Below are 27,891 nucleotides of genomic sequence, written 5' to 3'. Positions count from 1 at the left end.
ATTTGAGCCAGTTTTATAACCTTCAGCCCCTCCCCGGCCACCAAGGGGCCTTCACCTAGGCCCTATGAATGAACTTCAGGCTAACTCCAAGCCCCTAAAATTACAGGCAAACTGTATGCATATGTGCACTCCCCTGGTCCCTGGCTTTTCTGGGTTCTCACATGCCTCCATGGCCCCCAAAAGGGTAGGCGCACCGCTGCTCATCGTGTTTGCCCTCTGGCTTTCCCAGCTGCGTTTCTCAGACACCGTCCCAGACCTGGCTCTAGGTCTCGGGCCAGCGCAGAGGCGCCCGCCCTCGGCTCCCGGGCGCTGGCCATGGCTGCGGCCCTTTCTTGCTCCTCTGTTGCGCCGTCTTGCTCCCTTCCTTCCTTCCCTCTTTCCAACTGAATTCTCGTTTTTCCTCTCTCCTTAGTGCTTGTACGGCTGCTATGTTCATTCCTCCATCATCCCCACCTTCCACCGGAGGTGCTACTGGCTCCTTCAGGTAGGTGGCTGGGATTGGATTCTTCTTCCGTCTCCTTGCTGGGAAGGGTCTGTGGAGGGACTGAGCGGGGCGGGCCTCCTGCATGCGGTGGCCCGGGCTGAGACCAGCGGCCCTGGCCGGCTTTCCCAGGGACGTTGGCGTGTGGCGCTGAGGCCAGCTGCGTGGCTGCCTAGGGGATTGTTGGGTGCCAGGGCCAGGGGAAAGCCTGGCCCGTGGGATAAAGCGTCGCAGGTGCGTCCAGGGTGCCGCGGTTTGCTCTGGGTGAGGGCGGAAGGAAGGCTGAGCATCCTGCCCCCGACTGCAAAACGCAGCCGGCTGAAAGCTGCACCTTCCTTTTCTCTTGTGGGCTAGTCGTTGGCATGTGTGGAAAATTAGCTTCTGGAGGCACAGAAGTTGCAGTTGGATTGATTTGGGTTGATTGGGACAGTTGTTGAGAAAAGAGAGCTCCTGGCTCGGAGGGAAGGAGTTTTGTAATTGATTTGTGATGTCTGCCGGGTAGCAGGAGGGAGGAAGTCATGGTGAAGCTGCCTGGCGTCCTTGCTCCTTAGGGTGGCCTGGCTCCCAGATCACTGTCCGCAGTGCTCATGCACAGCCTCGCTGAGTCACGCCCCGGCCAGCACAGAGGCCACCAGCCTCTTGCCCATTGGTGATCACTGCTGGTCCTCTTACCTGCTAGTAGGTGCTGCTGCATGGGGGGGGGGGGGGGGGCAGTGGTGAGGGATGCACCCAGTCAGTCTGGATCTGGGTCCTTCTCAAAGCTTCCCTCTGATTTGCAGCTGCCCTTAGAACCCATCCCCGGTGGGCTTGGCTCCATCACCAAGTTCTTGCTCCTGTCTCTACTCAGGAGCTGCAGCCTCCTGCCTCTCCCACTGTGGGTCCCACCGTCTGCATCCCCTGTTGTTCAAGTTCACCAACCCCCCAGGCCCTAGCATTTTGGGGTTCTCCCTGCCCTTGGGATGTGGCATGTGTTCAGAGAGAAGATGGCCACACATGCCATGGGGTGCAGGGAGGCCCCCGGTCCCAGGGAAGGGGGCCCAGAAGGCACCAGAAGGACCCAGAGCTGTCTTGGTGTGGATGCTGAGGCTCGCCCACCTCCAATCCCTTCCTATTCTCCCTTAGTTCCCAGAAATAATTGTCTGTAGTTTGACAAGTTCATTAGCAATGACGCCTGAGACTGTCCGAGGACGTGTTGATCTGCAAAGACTGCTTTCCCAGCAGCCTGCCCTGTTGTCAGTTTCCCAGGGTTTGCCTCTCTCTGAGATGGGCCTGGTGGTACCTAGCTTTCTAATTGCTCGGCCCTGCGTCCTTGTGAGAGGGACCTTCAGGTGGTGATGGGACGATAAGTTCCCTGTCTGGTCATGAGAATGGACCCAAGGCATTCTGCCATTTAGCGAATGGCTTTCTCTTATACCTAGCTGCGGGGGGCAGGGGAGAGGAAGAGCTATAGTGGGGTTAGAGCCTGCCCGGTGTCTCCAGGGCCACACTCTGCCTGCACACTCCTTCCTGGGCCGTCCAACCCCTCATGGGTCCTTTTTGGGCTTTTTCCCTTTTCGCTGTTCAACATGCCCCCCATCAGAATACCTCCCCAGGGCTCCCTTTCTGCTGGTTGCTGCCCTCCTGCTGGAGCAGCGCCCCAGACACCAGCCCCCGCCAGCCAGCCTGCCTCTCCAACAGCCCAGCTGTCTGCTCTCCAAGGATGCTCCTCTCCTCCAGGCCTGCTCTCCTGCACCCACGCCGCCACCTTCTGCCTCTCATTCCATCACACTCTTGTGGCTTTTTAATTCCACTTAATTTACTTTCCTGGAATCAGACACCATCAGGCAGCCATAGGGTCTGAGCTCATTGTTCCCCAAACTGGATCCCACTCAGTGGGGCGTCTTGAGCCAGGTCCCCCTTAGATTCGGGTGCTCCTGCCCTGTTTGTGGGGCTGGGAGGGATGTAGGAGGGGTCCTGCTCCTCTGTCCCAGAGGGGCTCCCTGGGCTTCAGTCCTGGCCACTGTATGTTGGAGACATATCTGGAACACTTCTGGGTGTCTAGGTTTGTCACCTTCCAACTGGTGGGGGAGCCCGAGTCTCCCCAAAGGCCAGCATCACTGGATCCAGTTTCTTCAGGGCTAATCTGGGCCTCTTTACTTTCTCTCCCATCCCCGGGGGAACTGTCAGTCCACCCCCTCTCCACCACATCCTCGAGTGTCACTCTTCATTTTGTGAGTGGGTGACAGGAGGGAAGGCACACAGGTGTGGGGGCTCCTCTCCCCAGACAGTCTGGGCAGAAGGAGGTTGAGGATCCAAGGCCAAAGCAATTAGCATGGCTCATGTCCACGCGGAGCCAAGAGCCCGCACGCTAGCCAGCCACTTGGGGCACTTTGTTCTGGTGCTAATTACAACGCCAGGATACTGACGGCGGGGCCAGGCCTCATGCCTCTGATAGAAATAGGAAAGGAGCTGCGAGACACTGGCCTGGATGGAAATTGGCCCAAGTTTGTCTCTGACACCAGTTATCAAGAGAGAGATTGGGTGGGCGCAAAGGTGTCAGCACAGCAACGGCAGGAGAGCTGAGAAAGGAGGCAGCTCAGGTGCCAGCTCGGCTCCAAAGAAGCCAGCCTGGTTGCGGAACAGGACAGGCTGCTGGGGTAAGGGCCAGCGGCGTCGCCATGCAACTCACACCCCACGGCCCTGGGTGAGCTCACTGGCTGGGACAGGGGGGCCTTCCAGAAAGGAAGGGGGCTTGGAGGAAGGAAGAGACAGGGAGGGTGAGCTTCTGGATAAAGGAGGGCTTCTTCAAGGAGCAGCCCCTTTACTCCCCGCTGCTGTCCCAGCTCAGCATCATCTCTGCCAACCAGCAGGCCGAGAGCCCACTCCTGCCTCTCAGATCCTCAAACCGATTCCGCCTCCCCCAAAGCCACTTAGTACAGCGGGACCTCTACCACCCAGGGCTGGTTTTCCTCTCCAGCCAGACTGTGACAGAGAAGGGAACATAATGTGGGCTGGGTGGTCAGAGAAGGCTTCCTGGAGGAGGAGGTGAGCTCAGGGATGGAAGAACAGGAATAGGTTGTGGGCCATGTGCACAGCAACAGGGGAGACTAACACGGCTGGGTGGGGTCCCAGCTCCTTGGGCTCTAGGCCCACAGACCAGGACTGTTTGAGGAGAAGCCCTCAGCACAGATGTCCTTGAGCCCCAGTGCCAGTCATGTGACTTGGAGGGAAACCCGTGCCCCCGCCCCGCCTGTCTTTGCTTGGGCCCAGGAGAAGAGAGCGGGGAGATGGGGCTGGACCGCAGAGGTTGCACGGTCAGTGCTGCCATGAAAGCTTCCCCAGGCTGACGGTGACGGCAACGGCCTTTAGTTATTTTTTATTATCGTCAGTAATAGTAACAACAGCCACCGTCCATAATGGCTCCCATGCCCCAGGGACTGAGGCCAGTTCTTTGTCATTACCACCACGTGGAAACGAGGCTAGAGCACTTGGGGACCACAGTGTGGGTCAGCTGCTCCTCTGGTCCCCCAGCACGACAGTCAAGCAGGAGAGACGAACTTCAGGAGACGGCGTGTGGTTGGCTAATTACAGAGATGGTCAAGGTCGGGAAACAAGGGCGAGGGGCTGTGGGCCTACCCGATGGCACTCCACACGGGGTGTCGGCGCTGGAGGAGTGGGGGGCGCCAGGTGAGGCAGGTGGGGTGGGGGGAGGGAGGAGAGGGCGGCATTAGGCGGAAGGAGGCCCCAGACAGGAGGGATGTGGCAAGATGGGGTAACTAGACCAAACCCCATCTCATCAGCCCCTGGAAGCCTTGCGTCTGGGGAGGCATCCGAAAGAGCTGCTAGGGGATGAACTGTGCTACCAGGCGGACCGCTCTTGAGCTGCCTCCGGGTTCCAGCTTTATTGTAACCAGCAGCTTCCATTTCTTTCTCCATTTAATGTGCCTTGAATAATGTGACAAGGTAGACACTGGGAATTTACTGTGCTATGCAAAAAATTGCTCAATTCCATTAAGATTTCGGGATGCTCGCCAAGGCTGCACGGCACAGCCGATGTTGGTTCCTTCTTCGACATCTTTGCTTGATTGCAATTTACGATGCCGAGGCCTCTGCTGGACCCACCTAGAGCCTCTAGAAAAATACGGCCGTTCCCCAAAAGCGGCCAACATTCTCTCTTAAGGAAAGTCACTGGTCATTTTCCAGAAGATTCCCTCATCCTAATCCCTTCCTCTGGGGACAGGGGGATATCCAGGGAGAGGCTGCAGTTTGCTTTTTCGGCTGGCCGCCAACCCAGAGGGTGCACAGTGAGCAGGTGGCAGCTGCTTGGCCTTCACCTTGCCAACTGCAGCCACCTGTGCTGCTGGAGCCCAGATGGGGGGACCCTCTGCCCTCACCTTGAGGGCAGGGTGGGCACTGAGTATGGGGGAGATGCTGACGCAAGTGGATACGCTTCCTCTGGCTACCTGCTGGGACACCTGGGCCTGTGGTCCTTTCCGGTCCACTGTGTGAATTCAGCTCCACCTTTTTTACTGGCCAGAGGGGTTAACCTCTATGAATCTTACTGGTCTGTAAAATAGGCATCAAATACCTCTCCACTGAGGTCATGGGGAGGGTGAGTTTAACTAAAACCCACCACAGTCTTAGTGCTTGGCCTCCAGGCAGTGGTGGCCGTGGTCATCATTTGCTCCAGGGGATTGGCTGAGTGGACATGGTTGGGAAGGGGGAGCCCCCTGAGATAGTCCATCCAGACCACCTTTCACACGGCAAAATGCTGGTTCTATCCCATGTGACTGATGACAAGCCCCGTTTGCTAACTGACTGCGTCTTGGGCAGGAACTTGATACAAGGTTAGTGAAATGGGACCTGGCGCCCTACTGTGACTGCCCACCATCTATGCGGCCCACCCTGCAGAGCCCCTCTGCCCTTCAGCCAAGGCCAGCCTGGCAGACGGGGAATGTAGCTGCCTGAGCTGCAGCCCCTTGGAGATAGAAATTATTAATTAGTCTTATTATCCAGAACTTGTCAGTCTCTTAATCCTTCCGACTGCAGAGGGGTTTATGCATCGTCCATGGTGCGTGTTGTCAGTGTGGCTAAGCAATTGCTTTTAATAGGAAGACAGAACAATGGGCGATACATTTTGGTTACTATCTTTATTTATCAAGCCAAACAATTCCGGCTCCCCTTCGACAGAGCATCCTTCAAAGACGGGGAGAAGGCAAAAGCTGCTTAATTTCCCTTCTAGATGGCTTATAACGTGGGGCTTTTGTTTAATTATCCTTTTCATGTAATCTTCCGCTGACACTCTGTCCTTAATATCCTGATCCTCTTTGGAGCAAAGGGGAAAGTGTGATTTCCAAAGCAAGAGACAAAAGTTTGCCTCAAGGGGACACTTTCTATTTTGCCTCTGAAAGAACTCAAAGGGCCACGGGTGAAATTCAGATGCAATTTGATAGAGTGACAAGGAAAATGTGTGTCTTTGGTGAGAAGCTCCATGTGTGGATGTCAGGTGCAGGTTCAGGCCCCCAGTGGCACCTGGCGGTTGACATTAGTCAGCTTGGGCTTGTTATAGACTCTGATCCATGACACAGCATCACATCTGCCTTTATGGCCCTTAACTCGTCAGTGGCCCTCAGGCTGCAAGTATTCCCAGGCGGCATACACCATGCGCTCCAGACTCAAGGCAAAAGATTTTAGCTAGACAGGTGTGCACAGGTGAACACAGGTGTGCACAGGTGGACACAGGTGTGCACAGGTGGACACAGGTGGACACAGCACTGCTCTTCATACCTCCCCTCTCGGTTCTCCTGCTTCCCTCCCACTATAGGGCTCTGGGAGGCCTCAAAGAGACTTCTCACCATCCCCACCATCAGTCCAAAAGTAGACAGGACTTCCTGGGGGCTTCCCCCCTCCTTTTCCAAACATACCCAGGAGTATTAGCAGGGATCCTGCCTTTCTCTCCAGCTGTCTCCTGGAAGAGGGCAGCCGTGAGCCAACTTTTACCTTCCACAGGCCTTGTTGGGCCCATAGCGAGAGATGCACTGAGTCTTGGGGAGCCTCCAGCCCACAGAGCAGCCCTCACAGAAGTCTCTGGAACCTGGACAACCTCACACCATCCTCAGCAGTCCTGCCTGTGCCTTTCTTTGCTCTTCCTGCCACTCTGCCCTCTCTTCTCGCCCTGGTCCCACTCTGTCCCACCTGATCATCTCCATCAGTTGGCGGACATGCTCCCCACTCAGAAATTCTGCTTCAGGACAGAAGTTCTCAGATGTGTGTCTGCTTGTGCCCCTTACCTGCCTCCCGTCCTTTCCTCGCCCTGCCCCCTGCAGTTTTCCTTGTCCTCCCTGCCACTATGAGGCTGTCTTGAGCTCACCAACGACCTCCAAACTACAAAATCCAAAGGTCAGTTACTGCCCTCACCTTTCTTGACCTTCCAGCAGCACTTACCAAGATTGGCCATCCCCTCCTTCTGGAATGCTCTCTTCTCCTGTTGCTATGATACACCTGGCTATCTCCCTCACTGCCTGTTTGCTGCAGACCTAGACGTTGGACCACCCCTGGGCTTCCTAGGCCTTCCCTGTCTGCATCATCTCCTTGGGTCATGTTCCAGTCTCGTGGCTTCACCTGCCAGTTTTATGCTAATGACTCCTACCTTTTCATCTGTACACGTCCCTGGTCCCTGACCTCACCACTAAGTACCAGGCTTTATATCCAGCCATCTACACAGTGTTTCCCTTTGGATGCTAAATCAGCTTCTCCAACTTCTCATGGCCAAAGCAGGACTCGTGCTTCCCTCCACAGGCCCCTCCTCCTGCAGCCTTCTCATTGGAGTAAACACGCTGCCAGCCACCCAGGGGCTCAGGCCAACCATTCTTGATCCCTCCTTTCCCTCATTTTCCTCCTTCTCCCTAAATATGTCCTGAACTTGTAGCCTCCTCTCTCTCCTGCTCTACGAGGTTGAAGCCATGACACTCTCCTGCACCAGCGCGAGTCTCTCCTTTGCCTGTGCCCCATTCTCCACACAGTAGCCAGAATGGGCCACTTACATCCCACATTGAGTCATGTCACTCTCACTCAATCAGTTCAATAAGTCTCCCCAACACATAAAATAACAGCAAACCCTTGCCAGGGCCTCCGAGGGCCTGCACCGCCTTGTTCCTCCTTTACTCAGCATTCTCCAGCCACTCAGCTTCTTCCTCCTCCTCAAATGAGCCCAGCCCTCTGACCTCAGGGCCTTTGCACCTGCTATTTCCACTGTCTTGACACCAACCTGGGTCTTCTGAGTCTCAGCTCAACTGTCAGCTCCTCAGTGAGGTCCACCGATACTCCATCTAATGTTCCCTTGCTCACACACTGTACCCCCTTAACATTTTAATGTGAAATGTTTAACTGTACAGAAAAGTTGAGAGTTTGACAAGCACCCTTATACCTACCACCCAGATTCTACCATTAACATTTTACTATATTGTTTTATCACTTACGTGTCCATCTATGCAGCAATCCATCTTATTTATTTTTCATGCATTTCAAGCTAAGTTGCCAACAGCAGTGCACCTCGCCCCAAGTGCTTCAGCGTGTATGTCATTAACTAGAGTTCAATATTTATGTGCAGCTCTTTTTATTGCTCCAAGGTAAAATTTATACACAATGAAAACCATTGAATGCACAAATGTTAATGTGCTCAGTGATGAGTTTTAATCAATGCCTGCACCAACACAGCCCCAGCCCACATCAAGATTTAGAACATCACCATCACCCCAGAAAGCTTCCTCATGTCCCGGTCAGTCCCAACCTCCATATCTCGGAGGCCACCACCGCTCCGATTTCCCACCTTGGGTCAGTTTTTCCTGTTCTAGAACTTGCTATAAATGAAATCAGACAGCATGTCGTCCTGGGTGAGGCTCCAGTCACTCAGCAAAATCTCTGGCAATTCATTCACATTGTTGCAACGTCAGTTGTTATTTATTTATTGTCTACCCTCTCGCCCTGCCCCCATCCTTCAGAAGGAAGCCCTGAGAGCAGGACATTAGGTTGTGCTTGCGCCGTATCTCCATGTGGGTCCGAATTTGCTGGGTGGGCATGAGTGTGTTTATCCCCATGCGCAAGGCAGGTTTCCTGAGGGCCGGGCTGGGGCCACTTCTGGTGATGCTCCCAGACTTCCCCACAGCCACGTCCAGGCCCCCCCCCCCATCCCCGGCCCTGCAACTCTGAGCGTCAGAACGTGGTAAAGACATAAGAAGGGACAGGCTCTTCTGGAAGCATGTCCCTTCATCCCTCTTCTGCTCTCCCTCCTCTCCCCTCCCTCCTGAAGAGAGAGAAATTCACCCTGTAGAGACGCAGCTGAAACAGGCCTTAGTTTGGGGAGCAGGCATCAGAGGCTCCGCGTGCCCAGGAAGGGTAACCCTGGGGACACGAGGCCTGAGAATTCTTTGAGAGGTGAGCTTAGAGGATTGAGGAGGAAATTCAGTGCAGACAGGTTTGTTGACCCTGAATTGCTGGAAGATTTCTTAATTTAGAGACCAAGTTCTCAGAAAAACACTGTCAGTTCCAAAGAAATTAGCTCCCATGGGGCTCATTCTACCCTCTGCGCTCTTCGTTTTCTCTGCTGCTAGAAGGAGGGGCTCAGGATACTCCTGTGTGGAGTCCTCAGCTCAGGTCCCTGGTGTGGGTTAAAGTCAGAGGGCAGGTGGCAGTGCACAGGTGCTACAGGGCCCACGCCCCTCTGTCATGTGGGGGGATCTGCACTGCGAATGAGCCCAGCCCCACCTGGAGTGATCCTGGGGGGAACTAGGGTCATGAGCTCCTGCTGGCCTTCTGTGGGGAGGTGCCCACCTGGCAGCCTGAGTGGGCAGGAGATAGAGCCATCCCTATGGCAGCTACTAGGAGCCACTGCACCAGCCAGGAGAGGCCCTGGCCTCAGGGAGGGGTCCCAGTCTCACTCAAGCTGGCCCAGAATCACAGGAGGCAGAGCCTCTGCACCAGGGAGCTCTGAAACAGGCCTCTCTGCCAGTTGCTTGGCTCTGAAACAGCTATAAAGGCTGGGGCTTGGCTGACCTGGGTTCTAATCCTGTTGCTAAGGCCATGTGGAGCTGTGTCGCTTAGGGCTAATGAACCCAAAGCCTGGGGCTCAGTTCTTCACCCATAAAATGGTGCAGTACTGTCAGAAGGATTCAGAGATTCTAAAGTGATTTGCATCTGTCCAACACAAGCAAGCATTCAGTAAATCGCAGCTGTTACAAACCCAGGCTAACCCAGACAGCTCCCTGCCAGGCCCTGTGGAGCCTGAGCCTGAGCCCTTCCCTCCCTACTAGCACCTCTGCCTTGGCCAGGCCTGTGCCTCTGGCATTCACAGCCAAATACCTTGGCTGAGCCTGAGTCCATGCTCACTGTGGGGGGGCCTGGCCCAGCCAATTCCAGCCATATCTCCAGAGCTGCCCAGACCTGGACTAGCTCCCCCTGTTGCCTCCAAGAAGCAAGGATTGAGAAATCCTGCCCCAAGATCTCCTGCCTGACCCTGAAGCTGAGCCCCACCTTTTCCTGGCCAGTGCCCTCCCTGCCTTCCCCGACCTCTCGGACTGAAACCACTGGCCCCTGTGTTCAACAGTTAGGCAGCTGCAGTCTTCCGAGTATCACCGGAGGCTCCATCACACCCCCTCTCTCCAAGGTGTGTCGCAGCAGTCAGCTCCACTGCCCCGGGGGAGAGTGGGAAGGAGCAGTCTCTGCCAGCCCTCCTGACAGGCCTCCCAGTGCTGACAGCCGCCACGATGCTCCCTGACACACCAGGCTCTCTGCTCCCTGGGAGCAGCTGCCTTTGGTGGCAGCTGGGGCAGTGAGACGCGTTTGAGCCAGGCCCAGGAATGGTAGGGCGCTGCTTCAGCCCAGCCCTAATCCTGACAAGTTAAGCAGTTCGGGCAGCGCTGGGCAGACAGTTGCAGCAGAGGGAGGGTCTGACCCCCTGGAAGTTTGGGGCTCAGCACTCACATTCTGCTGCCCCGGTCAGTATCACTGGCAGTCTTCTCGGGTGCTGGGATCCTGTGAGGCTCTGGGCAGCGGGTAGAGGGGGGTCCCAAGGAGCCCATCCCACTAAGTCAGGTTTAGTTCCCCCCACCAGGCCAGGCCCCCCTAAATTTGGGAGGTTTCAGCCCCAATGGAGGTAGAGCCTGAAGGACCTCAGAAACCAGCTGGGACAAACCCCTGTTTGCTCAGGAAAGCTGTTACCCAGGGAGGTTGGGTGACTTACCTCGGGATACCTGAATTACAGGAAGCACTGGGCTTGACCCCTGCTTCCTGATGGCCAGGCCTCTTTCCGGGACACCCCTCTCCATGGAGACTGTGGGTCACCCACAGCATCTTAACATTCTAAGGCAGCATCCCAGGCCACCCCAGCACACAGCTCAGCCGCCCGCCACTGGTGTCTGATCAGAGAATGCCGGCTCACAACATTAGCCAAGTCAGCCTTAATTAGATCAAAGACCATTCTGCTGCCAGAAACAGATTGTGCTTTCAGCTCCAGAAATGATGTTGGAATATAACCGGCTTGGGATGATAAGTGCCTCTGGGGAAGAGACACACCACCACCCCCTCAATTGGTGTGGCTGACTGAGAGATGGCCAGAGTTTCGTAGGTGTTAAGATTTTGTCCTGTAAATGCAGTGGTGTGGGTTAATGTTTAACATCCAGCTCTCCAGGAAAAAACAAGTGCCTGATCAATAGCACTTGCCAATTTCCATGGTGTAAATACACCCACCATAGCCAATTCCAGGATTCCAATTTGATGTCCATAGGCTTGCTGCAACACCCTTGAAAACATAACTAGCAGCTCTCACAAGCTAGTACAAGCCAGCTCCAATACACCACTGCTTTCTCATCTCAGCATAGCACAGGCATGGAGACTGAAGCCCATAGCCCACATCCAAGACCTCTTTGGGCTGCTCCACTCCTTACCCAAGACTGAGGCTCAAGCCGTGGGGAATGAAAAGTGGGGTCTCCCACTTGAGTCTCCACTGGGACTAGTAAGCTGCCACCATGGAGATTTTTGAGGCTGAACAGGGCCTGCTTTGGTCATTTGACACCCGGCCTCTAGGTAGTCTCTATCCACGTGGTGTCTGTCACTTAACTGTCCTGCAGCAGCTGATGGGCTCAGCCTCCCCAGACCTCCAAGTGTAATGCCGACTCCACTCCAGCCCACCCTGCCCTTCCTGCCCCCTCTCTCCCATGCCTGGGATGACTCAGGTGGACAGTTCATCAGTCATGCTAGTGCTGCCCTTGGGCTCCACTTCGTTGGTCAAAGTTCCACTCCGAGTGAGCCCAGCTCTTCCTCCCCAGGCCTCACTGTCCCAAGGAGAAATCAGTAATGCTGAGCCTACCTCATCACACGGGCACACACACGCAGACACACAAACACAGAGACACACACACAGATACACAGACACACACACTCAGAGACATACGGAGACACACACGCACACACATACACAGACACACACAGAGACACAGACACACACACAGATACACACACAGACACAGACACACACAGATACATAGACACACAGATACACACAGAGATACACACAGACACACACAGAGACACAGACACACACACAGATACACACACAGACACAGACACACACAGATACGTAGACACACAGATACACAGATACACACACAGAGATACACACAGACACACACAGATACACAGACACACACACAGTACACACAGACACAGACACACACACAGACACCCCCTCCACCCCAGCACCAGGGGCCTCCCGCCCTGCAGAAGGCTGCAGCCTGCAGCCGGCACATGGAGCCCCTCTAAGGAAGGGGAAGAAGGCACACAGGGAAGTTCCGCCTCAGACTGGAAACGGTCCACGGAACAGTGGTTTCTCTCTGAGATTTTTATACGTTATGTAATAACACTTAGGCCACATTATATATTCTCAGAAGCTGGCCCGAAAGGCTGTGTAAGTGGAGGGTTGCAGGTTCTGAAGGGGGGAAGCGGGTCCCACGAAGGCCCAGTGCGTTCTCCGTGTGCTGCTCTGCTGATTGCACGTCGCCCTGGTTTATTTGTCCAACCTGACAGTCCACTGCCTGCCGCCCTGAGGAAGATGGACATTCATGCAAACAAGACCTGACTGCACACCACATGCTCTTGTGGGCTCAAACAGGCTGGACTGGAAAGGGGGTGAATTCACCAGCCCGCCACTGGACAGAGCCCTTCCTAACGCAGAAACGGGTTTCCGAAGAGTCGAAAGCTCAGCCTGACTTTGCGGAATCAGACAGAAGGTCTGGGTGTTTCTAGCAGACAGCAGGCGTGGGGGACCCGGGGCTGGCAGCCCCCTCATCTCCACACGTGGGGACAGTACAATAAGATATTTTGAGAGAGAGAACACATTTATGTAACTTTTATTACAGTATACTGTTAGTTATTCTATTTTATTGTTGCTCATTGTTGTTAATCTCTTACTGTGCCTAATTTATAAATGATGAAATCTCTCCCTGTCCCGCTCTGCCTCGCCCAGGATGTGAATCGTCCCTCTGTCCGGCATCTCTACGCTATACAGGCTTCCTGCCCATCAGTCGCCTAGTAGCCTCCTGGTTATCAGATCAACTGTCACAGTATCTCAGGGCTTGTGTTCAGGTCACCCTGATTTTGCGTAATAATAGCCCCAAAGTGCAGGAGTAGTAGTGGTGCTGATGATTCAGATGTGCCCAAGAGAAGCCGTAAACTTCATCATAGATGTGTCTGTATCGGAAAAACTTAGTGTCTGTGGGGTTCAGTACTGTTCATGGTGTCAGGCATCCCCGGGGGGGTCCCGGAATGTCTACGGGGACTACCGTATAGCCTCTGATGTATCAAGACTCTCTGAACTGGGAGACACCCTCCTGAGGCTAGTGTGGCAGAGGGCGTCCCCTGCCCTGCCTGTCCAGTCCTCTACTCCCTGCTGGGCTGGGGTCCCTGCTAGATAGGGTGGCTTCCACACCGAGGGCCCTCAGCTGACATCCATGACTCAGAAGAGGTGGGGACATGTCCCTGTGTACTTCTCCCTGACCAGTCCCCTGAGCAGGAGGGATGTCAGGTACTAGCGTCATCAGCTTGCTTCTGGCTGCTCAGCACATGGGTGACTTTGAGTGGTTATGGAGGGCACTCAGGTCCCAGTGGAGATGCCACATGCTTGGATGCCGGGCCTCACAGCTAGCCCTGCCATGCGTCAGAAGGTAAAGCCTCCTCCAGGTGACCACTTTCTCCAAAAGTGACCCGGGTGCTCTGGTTAATGTTACAGAGTGTGGTTGGTGTAAGTGACTCCTCCCCAGACCCAGAATCAATCTGTTCCCATTGTAAACCTGACGCCAAGCTTCCCTCGCTGGGCGGTCCTGAGAGCTTATTTCCGTAAGAGATGCAGTTAAAAATGGGCAGCCGCCGTTTCCAGCATCGATCCTCCAGGATGCGCAGCAGCCAGCCCTCAGGAAGCCAACACCGTGAACACCAAGCGCGGCATTAAAAGCCACCTCTCCGCCTGGCGAGGGGCGGGGCGGGCCAGAGCGTGTGTCCTGTCCAGGTCTGTGCTAGAAGGGGCTGCTGCCCACAGGGGCCTGCTCCGCAGTGGTGAGGACAAAGGACCAGCTCCCCCAGTCAGGCCCACGGAGAGGGAGGCGGCCTCCTTGGGCCGGAGGTGCCCCCCTCTCCCAGATGGCAACTCTTCCCCAGGGAGACCTGGAGCCCTCAGGCTGAGGATTTGGTCCCAAAGCAGTTCAGGCCTATGGCCTTAGTAGCAAAGCCTTCTCTGTGCGTGTGCGTGTGCGTGTGCGTGGGCCTGAACCTGACCGAGGGCAGCCCGTGGACTCAGCTCCACTCTACCAGCCCCCTGAATGTTACCTACTCTGCACATTTCTAGATTTGATGTGTGTGTTTGCAGGTAACCTAATGAAAACTCCTATAGCATGTTTCACCTACACATCTCAAGTCCTCCAAGCCTTGTTAGCATTTCCATCTTGTACCCCAAGATTACCCTGTCCACCCCCTGCCTCTGCTTGAGAGGTTCCACACCTGACCCACCTTGGGAGAGGCAGACTGGCTTCATCTGCCACCCTCCCTGCTCATAAGACCTCGAGGAGGAGACTTCCCGGGCTCGCTCATCTTCAGGGCCAAGGTGAGCTCCCCCCCAACCTGGTGCTTTCAGGAACACAGGCCGCAGGGGTAAAAGCTGCTGCTCGCGCTTTCTGGGGACGGCCGAAAATAGCCCTGCCCCCCCCCACCCCGTGTTGGGTTGAGAGTAGACACCGAGGGAGAGTCTCTCATCTATCGGGTGTGCACTCTGGATGTTGAATCATTTAAAATAGGATTGGGGAATGCATTGTTTTGGTCATTAGTTAACATATCTGGGTGGGGAGGAAGGGAGAGAGCTAAATAATTACAAGCACTTCAGTGATTTTTTTTTTTTTCCTACTGACTAAGGTTAAAATGAATAGCGTTGATCCGTTGCCCAGGCAATAGGCTTGTTAAAGGAAATGGTATTTAAAATGATTTTTGAGCCAAAGCAATTTGGCTGCTCGAAGGCGTCCTTTATCTTTTGCTTTCGAGAGGATAATAATGTTTAAAAACGAAGTCACTCATACCACTTCCTGTCGGGAGGCCAGCTCAGAGATGGCAGCTCTTCCTCGGGCTTGCTTCCTTGCTCCGTGATGCACAGTGCAAACTTGGTGGCTCCCTTCTGCAGAGCCCCGGGAGTCCCACCAAGCAGTGACCGCTGCTCCGGCTGAGTCTCTCCGGTGAAGGCTTCGTCAGACGTAATGTCAGACTCCCACCCAAGCAGTTTGAGCTTCTGAACTGGAGGCTCATGTCAGCTGCTGGTCCCGGGGGTTGAGCAGGGGGCTCTGTGTAGGGGGGATGCTCTCCCACCTAGCCAAGGGGCACCCTCCTGCCGAGAGTGTGGTGGTCAGCCCAGGGGGACAGGTGCCAAGCACCTCTCGGTAGGGAAGGGCTATGTCCTGTCAGCCCATGTGAGCAGAGCTGGAGCAACCGACTCCCTTTTAAAGTGAGAGAGGCAGAGAAGCTACCTTCCCAGTGAGCGGTGTGAAGGGAAGGGGCTGTTCCAGAAGGTTCTGCTTTAGGCTGGGCTGGGCAGGGCTTACGCGGGGAACATGCACAGAGGCCAGAAGAGCTGGTTCAGTCTTTTGTGGGATCCTCAGCTCAGATGTGCGTACAGGCAGGGACGGTCCACCCACCTGCCTCCTGCTCACAGAAGCCCAGGGCAGCTCAGGGGGCAGCAAAGTGAATTGGAAAGACCTTTCCAGGCAGGAAAATAATGACAACGCCGGCTCCTCCGTGTGGCGCGGTGCCTGACACACATCAGTGGGTCCACACATTTCAGGTCCTTCTGTGACCCTTCCTTTATTACTTGAAAGCAGACGCTTCGGGGAGTCTGTGGTCTTGCTGAGTGAGCTCTTCGCTCAGCTTTGGGGTCACATGGCACCTAGAGGGGGCAGGGGGCAGCTGAGGCCTCTGCAGTGACAGACGGGCCAGTGGGGACACGTAGCTTTGCTCCCCGTGTCTGCTTCCCAGGCTGTGCAGGACCCGCTGGCCTCTCCTGTCCAGTCTCTAGGGGCTGCCAGGAGCCCCCACCGTCCACGGCCAAGCGGGGTAATAGGATGGCGGCTGCTCCCTTGATGCATTTTAGACACACACCCAAACTCTGTTCATTTTGCCTTTGATGGGGAGGTGGCCTTCTGGGTTTTCCTTTCAAGAGATGCAGATTTAATGGACTGATTTTTCTCCAGATCTGCTGTTTAAAAAAAAAAAAAGAGAGAGAGAAAGGGAAAAAAAGGCAGCATTAAAAAAGCAACTCAATTTCTATTTGCTCAGGGAAAAAAAAAATCTGCTTGCTATTCAGGCCCTAGATTTTCCTGGGAGATTAGTGTACTTGCCTGCCAAGATGTTAGCTAAAGGAAAACACATTTGCTATAGATCAGAAATATTTATCCTTTCCTGGGCAGGAGACCCAGGGAGCTTCATCTGAATGTATAGCACCTGGAGATATGAATGAGCTCAATCTCTGGAGCTGCGGGCATCCGCCAGAAAGGCCAAATCGTGGGCAGCTCAGGCAGTTTCCAGGGAGTTGAAGGTATAGGGGAGAAGTTGAGTGAGGCTGCTAGTGGGGGTGGGGATGGATAGGCCAAGGGTCAAGAGGCCTGAGTCCCAGACAGGAAGCAAGGGATCAGCCAGAAGGACAACAGTGAGGGTCCCCGAGCCTCGTGGCCGTAACTGGCAAGCTCGATTTGTCCTGGGACAGAGGATAGTGGCCTTCCCCTGCTTGTATGCCCTTGGAGCAGGGTCGCTACTCAGGGATGGCAGGTGACTTGGGCCAGCCGCACGCCTGCTTTTTGACAAGACAGAAAACACCCCAGCTTCTGTTAAGCTCCACACTGTACCGTAAAAAGGACAGCCCCCATCTTTTAAAACCTTCTTTCAAACTTACCAGATTCTTCTTCAGTTGCTGTAAAGGAATGAAGGATGCAAGCTCATAAATAATTAAGAATCTAATCATTGTTTCTTCTACCCAGACGGCAGCCTGCATCCTAGAGCAGCAATTTTCAACCGGTGCGCCGCAAGAATTTTTAAAACATGCAGTACCTGACCATTTAGTCAGGGGCACCGACCTCTTTCCCCTTAGAGTGCCAGATAAAAACATGACAACAGCCAGCACAATAACAGCCGTCCAGTGTGAATGAATCAAAATTATGTCTATTTTTTTTTGTTAGATTGGCAAAAAATAGATTTTTTTGGTGTGCCGCAGAATTTTAGTAATTAGTTTCCATGTGCCATGAGTTGGAAAAGGTTGAAAATCGCTGTCCTGGTAAGAGACAGAACCAGGAGTATGCTTACAAACTGTAATTTAGCAAGTTTTCTCATTTGGCTCCATCATTCTTTGGATGTTATTTTTAAGGCTCATTTGATTCCCCCAATTGCATTCTGGGTTCTTTTGGGGGAAGATCTAGTTCAGGACACCTGTGGGGAACGGTGGGGAGAGGGAGCAATGAATTCCTTGCAACATCAGAGCCCCTTCTCAGATCCTTGGTACCCACTTTTCCACTCACAGAAGTGATTTGTAGTGACCACCTGCCAGCGTCCACCCTGTGTGAACCTGGCAGGGCCTGAGTCCAGGCTGCTGGCCCTTGACATCAGGCCTCTGATCCCGAGGGCTGGCAAGGCCCACGGGCACCCCAGGGGTGGGAGCAGCACCCTGCACATTTTGGCTCCTTCCACGCTGGAGTCTCCAGGGGCCCCTGACCAGGTGTGGCGTGAAGATCCGTGTGTCTGTCAGGGAGGTTTGCTAACAAGGGTTCTGTTACCCAAAGGCCCGCTCCCTTTCACGTGGGGCCCCTGGATCGCATTCAAACAAAATTACTCCCAGAGCTGCTCAAGGATAAAGCCGTCCAGGGAAGGCTGCAAATCCTGGGAATTTATAGCAGGGCTGCGAGTTTCCAGTTATCTATTTTGGTCTTGTTTGGAAGTGCCTCCTGGCTGTAATTTAATCTCAGGTAGATGAGAGCTCCTTTCCTGTCCCTCAGAACTGTGGACACACTTCCTTGTCTCTCCTGGGCCAGGGCCAGCTCGCTGAGCTCCCCCAGGAGCCAGCAGGCAGGGCCTGAGCAGAGCTGGCTGTCCGTACCTGGAAGGACAGCTCGGAGCCATGTGGCTATCCCCCTCTTTGCTTGAGGTCAGCCTCAGATGAGTTGCCTGTATAGGCTGGGGCTCCTGTGTACTTGAAAAGCAGTCCACAGGTGAAAAGGCCCACGGGAGCAAGAGAAGAAGGTATATTTTGAGCCAGTATGGGGCTCCCTGTGGGACAGGCTGCATGTACACGACTTCCCAACTGTGGTGCAGCCTGCAGGCAGGATCTCCGCGTGGAGGGCAAGCAGCAAGCCTGGAAGATACTGCAGCTCAGCGAGAGCCTGTGGTCTCTGTGGACCCCAGTAAGTGTCAGGGCTTCATACTTAACTGGCCAGACCTGGCTGACAAGGAGTCCCAGGCAGGGACCCTAGAATCCTGTAACCCAGACCAGAGCCATCTCCAAGGGTCTAATCAGGAGCTCCGGGCTGGGGCTGCCTCGCACAGACCTCTCAGGAGAGCCAGTTACTACCTACCTGTGACATGCCGTTGCCATTGATAAGGGCATGTTTATAGGCCACTGCTGGAAAGCCAGGAACTGTAGCCAAGAGAGAAGCAGTGAAATAAGCCGATTCTAGAGCATTCTCCTGAGACTCTCCAGAGGACCTCCCTGGGAGCTGCTTCATACCCACCCTTCACAGTTAGTGGTCATCCAGAGTCAGGTGTTGGTCTGAGCAAAGACTGACAGAGGCCTAGGGGTTGTCGATGAGATGAATGACAGGTGTGGGCCTCGGGCCTTGTGCACAGGATAAAGGGAGAGGCCCGAGAACCTTGATTTGTTATCGGACCCTGGGCCACAGATGCCCGCCCAGTTGCAGGCCCTCTGGCTCTGCCATTGCAGGTTTTTTTCTTCTAGAGGCCGCCTGAGGTAGAGGGCTTGCCGAGACATCCCTTTGTGGCCCTGTGCTCCATGTGGTGTGGGTTTGGTGGGACAAGGAGACCGATTGTGCAGTAAACCCTAGAGGCTGCTGTGTGGGAGGCCAAATTTAGCCAGTAAAAATTGCAGGCACCCAGTTACATTTGAATTTCAGATAACAGGTTTTTTTTAATATATCTTTATTCACTTCAGAGAGAAGAAAGGAGAGGGAGAGAGAGATAGAAACATCAGTGATGAGAGAGTCATTGATCGGCTGCCTCCTGCACACCCCCTACTGGGGATCGAGCCTACAACCCAGGTATGTGCCCTGACCAGGAATCAAACCACGATCGCCTGGATCACAGGCCAATGCTCAACCGCTGAGCCACGGCCGGCCGGGCAGGATAACAAATTTTTTTCAAAAAAATTAGTGTAGGTATGTCCCACATAATATCTGAAATATATTTATACTGAAAAGGTATCCACTTCTGTCTGAAACTCAGATAGAACTGGCGGCTCTGTTTCACCAGGCAGCCCCTCAGCCAAGCATTTTCTCCTTGCCCCTCCTCTGTTTCCCATCATCTCTGCACTGAGTGAGAGTTTGGTGATTATACGATGGATGAACACCACCCAGAGCTCAAATTTCTCAGCCTCTGCAGCTCCGTGGGGTTCCCTGTGTCCAGCTGAGGGCGTTTGGCCCTGTGCTTGCAGTAGACTGTGCCTCTGGAGGCTGTGGAAGGGACTGGGAGCAAGCCAAGGGGTCCTTCATCTCAGCTGTGACCCCAAGCCCCTGGGGAGAAGGCCAGCAAGGTGGCCCACGGGTTCCTGCTCTGGGTTATGACACGTGGTGCAGCAGCGAGGAGACTACAGGTTGTCCGGATACGTCCAAGGTCAGTAGAGGCCTTGGATGGGGCCTGGTGGGATTCACCATTATCAGATGGAAGGAAAGAGCCGGCCATCTGAAACCCTAATTCTCAGCTCCCCTTGGCCCCTAGCCAGGAACAAGCCCAAACCCAGTCTCTGTGCAAAGAGTAGCCTTTGAGAAGCGTGTCCCCTGCTCTGGGAAGGAGCATTTGCAGTCAAGTCTGTGCTTGGAATTTTTATTCCTCTAATACAGCCTAGGCAGGATTTAGTACACAAGTTCTCCAGGGGAAATGCATTCAATAAAAATTTGATGGGCTCCGGCAGCTCAGCAGAAGCTCCTTACGAATTCCAAGTGGCTGTTTGGTCCCTGGCCTGGGCAGGAGCCCAGCTATAGGCTGCAAACAGCCTCTTCAGTGTGTGTGTAGGTGGGGGGGCCTTGGAGCAAGGACCCACCCCAGCCCCTGCTCCCCTGGGGACGGGCAGGTGTGCTTCTCTAGTTCGGGGTTCAGGGACCTCTCAGAGAAGGAGCTGAGCCCCAGGGCCCTGGGGAGCTCAGGGAATCCTAACAGGATGAAGACACTGGACACTCATTCAGTGGAGATCTGATGCATATGAAGATCTGAAGTCAGTTAAGGAATAGAAATGAATTTCCTGGGGGGAGTGTAATAAGTTTTCATTGATTATCTTTAGACATTTCTCATTGCTCACACTCAGGAAGAGACTTTCAGGGCTAAAGAGGGGTATGTGGCCCCAGCTCAGCCTCCTGGGGCCACTGGGCGCAGGTGATCTTGGAGGGGAGAGCTCAGCTTCCCACCAGCCAGGCGGTCAGTGTTTGCCTCACCTCTCTGTTCTGGGCTCAGCCTGGGCCTGGCACAGAGGGTGAGCCAGTGAATGGCAGATAGAGGAGGGAGGGAGGGAGTGATGTGGGAGCCTGCTGGTTGCCCACTGGCTGGTTAGGACATGCCAGGAGCAACCCCAATAGCCTGGGCCTTCGTCCTGGTGAAACAGTGCCCTGCCTGGCCAGGGCTGGGGACTAGGAGCAAACGCCCTGTGCAGGGAGGGCCCTCCTGCCTGGGCCTCTGCTGCAGAAAATGCAGAGGGTGGAGGGGGAATGGTAAGGAAGGGGTGCTCACCGAGTGGCTCTCAGTTCCAGTCAGAGTGGTTTCCTCGCAGCGCCCAGCCTGTGTCCTGGACAAACACCACCAGCCTGGGTCTCCCTTTGGATACTGCACACAGGGAATGGTTGCCACCCTCACCCTTGGCTCCCAGAGGGCAGATGGCAAGGACAGCTGGTGGTGACGACGTGGAAGTGAGTTCTAATCTCAGATCCAGCCTTCACCGCTGGGCAGCCCCCAGCAAGGAACTTGACTTACATGTCTATGAACACTGGGCGGGAGCAGGGAGCCGGGCAGGAGGCCCAGCAGGAGGCCAGGCTCCGCAGCTGCCCTTCTGTTGTCTCTAAGCTGTGCTGGGTGGGGAGAACTCAAGGTCGCAGGCCACCCCAGGCTTTCCATGGGCTCTGAGAAACGGTCCCAGTCTCTCTCTCGCAGTGGTTTCCCATTCTAACAGGGCCCAGCTGGGCTCACCATCGCTTAGGTCTGCAGCCATCAGAAGGTAGGGGAGGCCCACCCGTTGGCAGTTTGCCCTCGTTAGCCCATAGGGTGGGCATCTGGAGATGCTCACTCCCAACTGTCCTGGCAACACCTCTCCTCCATCAGGTCTTTCCATGTCCCCTCCCTTGGGCCTGGCCCTTCTGTGTGCTCCATGGCCTCCCTGGCCCCACTGGGCTTCAGTGTCAGGATTTGGGGCAGGGATGGAATGAATATTCTCGAAACCAAAGGAAATAGTGCAAGTGTTTCAAGGGAGGGCAGGGTGGGTGGCCAAGTCCCAGGTGGATGAGAGTCCTGAGCCAGCGTCCCCAAGAGGGCAGGAGAGCAGCCCCGCCCTGAGTTCCCAGCCAGGCTTGCCCAGCTGAGCTTGGAGGTCTGGGTCTCCCAACACACACTCACACACACACACACACACACACTCACACTCACCCCCTTGCATTCACACCCCACACACACCCTCGAGTCCCAGGCTCGGGAGCCCAGCTTGCAGCAGGGAGAGGGCACGAGCCCAGCCCTGGGTCTGCGGAAGCCATTTGCTCCTCTAGGCAGCACTTAGCTCCACTTCCTTTTTCTCTCTCCTTTGGCGCCTGGAAAACCCCAAACATTCCCAGGAGGGAAGCCAGGCCCTTTATTACCTCATGGGCTCAGAACACTGCGTGGCAGTAATTGAAAGTGGCTTGACTCAAATTGCATTTTCCTAGGAGCCCTGAGTGAGAGTGCGGGAGGAGGTGCCGGTGGAGGGAGCTGCGGGTGCCACACGGCGCAGGCAGGGGCTCTGGGCCCACAGGCAGAGGCCCATCCCCGGAGGTCTCCTGCGGCTGCGACACGCAGCAAAGGGCAGCACTTTGACGCCCATCCACAGAGTCTCCAGGCTCCGAGCGGGCAGGTGCACCCCAGGCCTGTGCAGCCCCTGGCAAGTTCCACCCAGGAAGGGCCTTGATTGGCTCCCAGCTGGTCACATGGCAACAACTCTGCCTGGCACAGGGCAGACATTCAGTACCAGTTTGTTGACTGAATGCTGGTTCGTGCCTCAGGGTCTCTGCTCGACTGCTTCCCCCTCCCTTGTTTCTTCAGCACATCGTCACATGCCAGCGAGGTTATTGAGCACCTTCTGTTCCACTCGGCGAGCCAAGCACTTTACTTACATCTCATAAAACCTGCCCAGCACCCTTAGGAGGTGGGAATTAGGGTCATTGCCCCGTGACTGATGCAGAGGAGTGAGGCCCGGATCTGGACGCAGCTCTGAGGCAGGGCAGAGCCCTCCAGGTGGCCCGCACTGTGCCAGGCCCATCGCTCCCCCGAACCCCCCTGCAGACCCTGTCCTGGCCGTGGTGGTGGGGAGAGGGCACCACTTTTCCATCAGAAGAGGCATTTAAGAATCTTCTGGAAACTAGGCTGCGGTGGTTTGAAAACTCCTGCCCAAAATATCTGTGACTTGGATTCATTGTTAGTCGTTACAGTTGTTCTGTTGTTCCGTATTAGAGGGGAGCAAAGGGGGTGTGGGTTGCAGTGGGGGGGGGTTGTGGGGGGGGTGCCGCGTTTGTTCCTCTGTTAATTTATAAACCAGACACCCCACAAACAGGTTCTGAGTCATCTGTGTGTCCCACGCCCAGCACACAGCAAATGCTCCAAAGATCCTTGTCTAGTGGAATTAATGAATGAAGAAGGAAGGGAGGCAGGAAGGAAGGGGGAAGGAAGGGGGAAGAAAGGAAAGGGGGAAGGGAGGGGGGCAGGAAGGGGGAAGGGAGGGGGGTAAGGAAGGAATCCCAGGACAAGGGAGCAAGTGGGAATGTCCAAGGCACCCAGCTCTAGCCTCCGAGGAAGAGGAAATTACTCATTTCGGTGACCCCCAGGGCCCTTAACTCCATCCTGATTTCTGTAGCACACTCAGCTAGTGAGTAAGAAAACCGGGAACCTTAGCTCAAGGTTCAGCGGGGTGCTGAGACCAGGACTGAATGCCTGTGGGCAGGATGGAGCCTGGCCTCTGTCCCCGGGCCGGGCCGTCTCAGGCTCCCCTCCTGGCCCGCAGCTATGAGCGAGGGCGGCCCCTGTGAGTGAAGTGCGTCCCTAAGCGGGTGTCACTTGGGGAGGAGAGCCCGGGATTCAGGGCAGAGCCCAAACATTGTGACACCGGCCTGATTTCTGAGCTGTCCCCCAGGCAGACTTAATGGCCCACGGACACTGGCACCGCTCTTTCTCTCCCTGGTTACTCTATTTCTGGATTATTGTCCATAAGTTTCCAAATGGCCCGGGGTCCCTGAGTGGTTTATAAATTAGGGCCGTATTCTGGGAGCACCCAGCAGTGCTGATATATTTTAGGTGGTGTCAGAGTTTCCATTACAAACCCCATTTCTCAGAGGTTTATAACTTGGTCATAAAAATGCTCCAAGGCCCAAGGCTTGGACGGAACAGGCACAGCTGCCTGGGTCCCTTCCTGGTCTCGGTCTCCGGTGGGGACACAGCAGGCATGGCACAGAACAAAAGGCTGGGGTGCGAGGGTCACGCATCTCGGTGTGAGGAGATGTGAAAACGAGGCCTCCTGCCAGCCAGCTGTGGGCACCAAACGCTGCCCGTAAAGGATTGTCATGGGTTAGCGAGGCCAGCATGGCTTTTGGTGGCCTTTTGGTGGGCAGGCCACCAATGGCGGAAAGCTCTGCTGCCCACCAGTGAGTCTCCCAGGCCCATAATCTCTCACTGTCATTCGTAAGTCATTCTGCCAAAAAAGATGCTTCCTCCAGGTCGTGTGGGTGCCCTTCCGGCAAGCCCACTGACTGGGGACCAGATAGATCCTTTCAGACTGATTTTCACCCTGGGAAGAGTTCCCACGCTTGGTACAACAGGACTTGAGCTAAAGTTCCCCGTTTAAATTGATGTGCTAGTGGCCTGTTTCAGGAGCTAGAACAGTGAAGACAAGCAGTTCTCAAGTCTAGGAGCCTGTAAAACAAATGCTCCCCTCCACCCCCCAGCAACTGACTGGGTTGGCCTGGGCTGTTTTGTTCCACAATCCCCAGGTGATCTCTCAGGCTGGGGTCAGGGAAGGGCACAGCCCTGGAGTCAGACCCAAAAACTCTGGGGATGTTTCTGGAAACCTCTGTCTCCCAGAACCTTCCTGTTGCTGGGACTCCTGGGCATCTGGAACCTGTGCTGAGACTGGGGGGCCAGCAGCTTTCCTGGTCAGCCCCCACCCCTAGAAGGAGACACAGAGCATCTGGGCCAGTGTCCCCTCTCGGAAGTCAAGCAGCTCCAGAAGGCACACAACAAGCAGATAAAGGCTGCTCCTCTTGCTGATCCACTCAGCACTGAGCACCTACTACGTTCTGTGCACCCTGGAGAACTGGGGATGTGTCAGAGAGTCCAAGAGTCTGGGGAAGGGCTGGAGGACAGCCTCCTAGGGAGACTTTGAAGGATGGGGGAGATGCATCCTCAGTGGAAAGAACAGACCTTTCTCTTAGAAACAACTGTTTGGGGAGCACAGGGGACAGAGCCCCTGCCCAGGCTGCAGGGCACAGCCCCAAGAGAGCTGTCACCAGAGCTGAGACAGGAGCTGTGAGGGGACAGTAGGAGGAGGGGAGCCATTCTCCCGTGGGGACACCACAGGAGCAGATCCTACAGCTGTGGGTCGGGCTTCGAGGCTGTTTCACGCAGGACCACAGCACACCAGCTCAGATGTATGCCTGGCAATGAAGATGTCTTTAGCTTTCTGCTTTGAGATCCCAGAGGATTCTTGCAGGCTCCCTCCACCTGAGATCACGTCCCCTTGTCAGCATCACTTGTGGGCAGTTTCCCGTGGCTCTGGGAATTCCTTGCTCTGGGGACCTTGGGAGGGTTCTTTAAGATGTTAGAAAGAGGCCACAAGGAGCAGCATCTGAAACACAGACTAAGGTGCCAGACTGTCTGATTCTTATCTGGATGCTGCTGCTTTCTAGCTGTGTGACTTTGGGTGAGTCACGTAACCTCTCTGTGCCCCCGTGTCCTCCAGGGGTTACATGTGTGAATACTGAGCAGAGCTCAGCACCTATCTCAAGGGCTCAGCCAGGGTTGGACCCCTAGGTTTAAACCCAGTCCAAGGCTCTTACAAGGATGTCAAGCTGTCCCTTAGCAAGGGTGACTTCTCCCAAGTGCCCTGTTCCACCCCACCCCAGTGCGTCTTGAAGTGAGAGGCACACAGATGGCAGAAGGGCAGTCCCACCTCCACCTGTCTCCCAAGTAACTCCTCTTTCTGCCTGTTCAGCTCACCCTCACAGGCCTGGCTTCGCTTTCACCCAGAATGGCAGGTGTGCTAAACGAACCCTGGCTCTTGTCTCCTCCTGAGATTGAACAGGCCCTGAGGGCAACAGTTCAGAGGAGGACAGGATCCAAATAAGACCGTCTCCTGGTCCGGACTTCTGTGCAGGAACAGCCCATGTGGAGGGATTATGGGGCCTGGTGGCCCAGACCCAGGGGCCCAGGGTGCTGATGGCCCCCAGGTCTTCACATTGGCCCCTGCCCTGCATCACCTCCTCCCCAGGGCAGCTTCCTGAGTCAGAGAGGGCCACCTGGGCACCAGCTTCCCCCGGCCAGCCCGTCTCCCCACCGACGGGGAAACGCATGTCGTCTCTCTAAGTCTCTGTCACTAACAGAGTTGCAGGCTCCACCACAGAGGGGTTTTGTTTGGAACTTAAAACACTTGCTCAAATTAATGAACAAAAATGTCAGATGTGTCCACAGCTAATTATTCATTAGATGCTTAATTAGTGTGGGATGATCATGACATTTTAATGTTATTAATTTTTATACTGTAATAGGAATTAAATTTCTGCTGTCCTGGAGCCTCCTGCTGGAGTCACGCTGGGGCACCGGGGGCTGGGAGGAGGCAGGGACATGGGGCAGCCGTGGCGGTCAGGCAGCTCGCTGGCCAGGATCCAGAGCCCACCGGCTCCTCCTCTGGCCTGGGCGAAGCTTCCAGGCTGCAGTGCAGCCTCTTCAGGGTGGACCCTCAGACAGCAGCGCTGACAGTGGGCACAGCTGAGGCGGGGAGGGTAGAGCAGATGTCCCCCTGAGGTGCCTTCCTGCTCAGGTGACTCAGGATCCCATGTTCCTCATTCTCTCACCCGGAGATGGGAGGAACCCTGGGCACCATCCTGAGAGCCCCACATCGGAAGGGGGAGGGACCAAGGCTGTCCCACCCCAGGGGGCAGCAGAGGACTCCCTGACTGTTCCCCACTCCCCACAGTCCAGAGAAAGGGCCCACTTGAAGGAGATCATGTGTATTTTTAGACAGTTGAAAGGAAGCCCTGTCCCTGGCAGAGGGAGTCCTGTGTGGGGCACTTAGTGGTCTCTTCTCTGTAAAAAGGACCCAGCCCTATTATTAGGCTCTAATTAGGAAAGTCACTGGTGCCCGTGTTTAAAACCCAACAGGACAGGACAGGAACAGCTATCCGAGAGCACGTGAGGCCCCACCATCCAAGTATAACTCTTCGTATTTTTAGTACATGAACCTCTAAGCTATTTTTAGGCATATAACTATGTGCGGACTTTCATTAAAATATACTCATATTACATAGTGCTATCTTGTAATCTATTTTCTTTCTTCACTAAATAACATCTCATGAGCATCTTTCGGGATAATGGATACAGATCTGCGTGGTCCTCTTCAGTGGCCACATTACCATTCCGTTGTACAAATCCACCATAATTTATTTAACCGGGCTCTGGTAGTTGGCCATTCGATTATTCGTAATTTTTCACAGTTAATTATCAGGGCTCCTCGGATCATGTTTCTTATATTGGTCTGGTTATACCCCTGGGATAAGTTCCTAGAGATGGAACTGTTGGGTCACAGGGGGGCTTTTTCTTCGTTGTAGGAAAAGTTCTGAGCCCTCTCATACCTGTGACCTGGCGAAGTGTTTTAATTTCCCTGACGCTGCTCTTCCGAGTTGCGGTGAGGGTGGCAGGGCCGGCACAGAGCCTGGCGCTTAGTAGGTGCTGCTGCTCCAGGCATGTCCTCTCCTCAGTGTCATGTGCTAACTCGGTTTACAAGCATGTCGGTGTATATTATTTCTCCCAATCGTATTATTCCAAAGGGAAAGGAAGTAAAAAGGACATGCAGGCTTAGGAAGGGCTTGGCTAAGTTCCTGGGGGGACTCCAGTTGAGCTGCTAGGGAGAGGGGGTGATATCTGGAGTTTGTTTTTAAACCTTCAAGGTCAGAGGTTCCTAGGACAAGCACACAGCTCGCATATGCTGTGTCTTGCTCCCCCCCCCCCCCCCATGCCCCATTCAGAGAGAGAAACATGGTCTCGGTTTAGTCCTGGGACCTACTTTCTGATGATGAGACCCAGATGGATCTGGGAGTCCAAGCAGAGGTTTGAGCCAAGATCCTGTAAAAAAAGAAGTCCTGCCGTGGGAGGTGGTAGTCCTCCAGGGTGGTGGGGGGACCCCCGCACCCAGCTCTGAGTGT

The 27,891-nt window shown here is 54.8% G+C and overlaps 1 protein-coding gene across 1 annotated transcript in view; it reads left to right on the top strand.

Annotated features, from left to right (window-relative positions):
- Positions 1-27,891, top strand: part of LOC308560071 (calmodulin-binding transcription activator 1) — a 618,909-nt gene that overhangs the window by 423,324 nt on the left and 167,694 nt on the right. The window contains exon 4 of the mRNA XM_081143617.1: positions 413-484. Within this exon, the coding sequence (XP_080999743.1) occupies positions 413-484 (72 nt within the window). The remainder of the gene's footprint in view (positions 1-412; positions 485-27,891) is intronic.

This window comes from Miniopterus schreibersii (assembly GCF_964146895.1).
Source record: "Miniopterus schreibersii genome assembly, chromosome: 8".
NCBI lineage: Eukaryota > Metazoa > Chordata > Mammalia > Chiroptera > Miniopteridae > Miniopterus > Miniopterus schreibersii.
The sequence above is the reverse complement of the archived record's forward strand: the minus strand, read 5'-3'. Positions and strand labels throughout refer to the sequence as shown.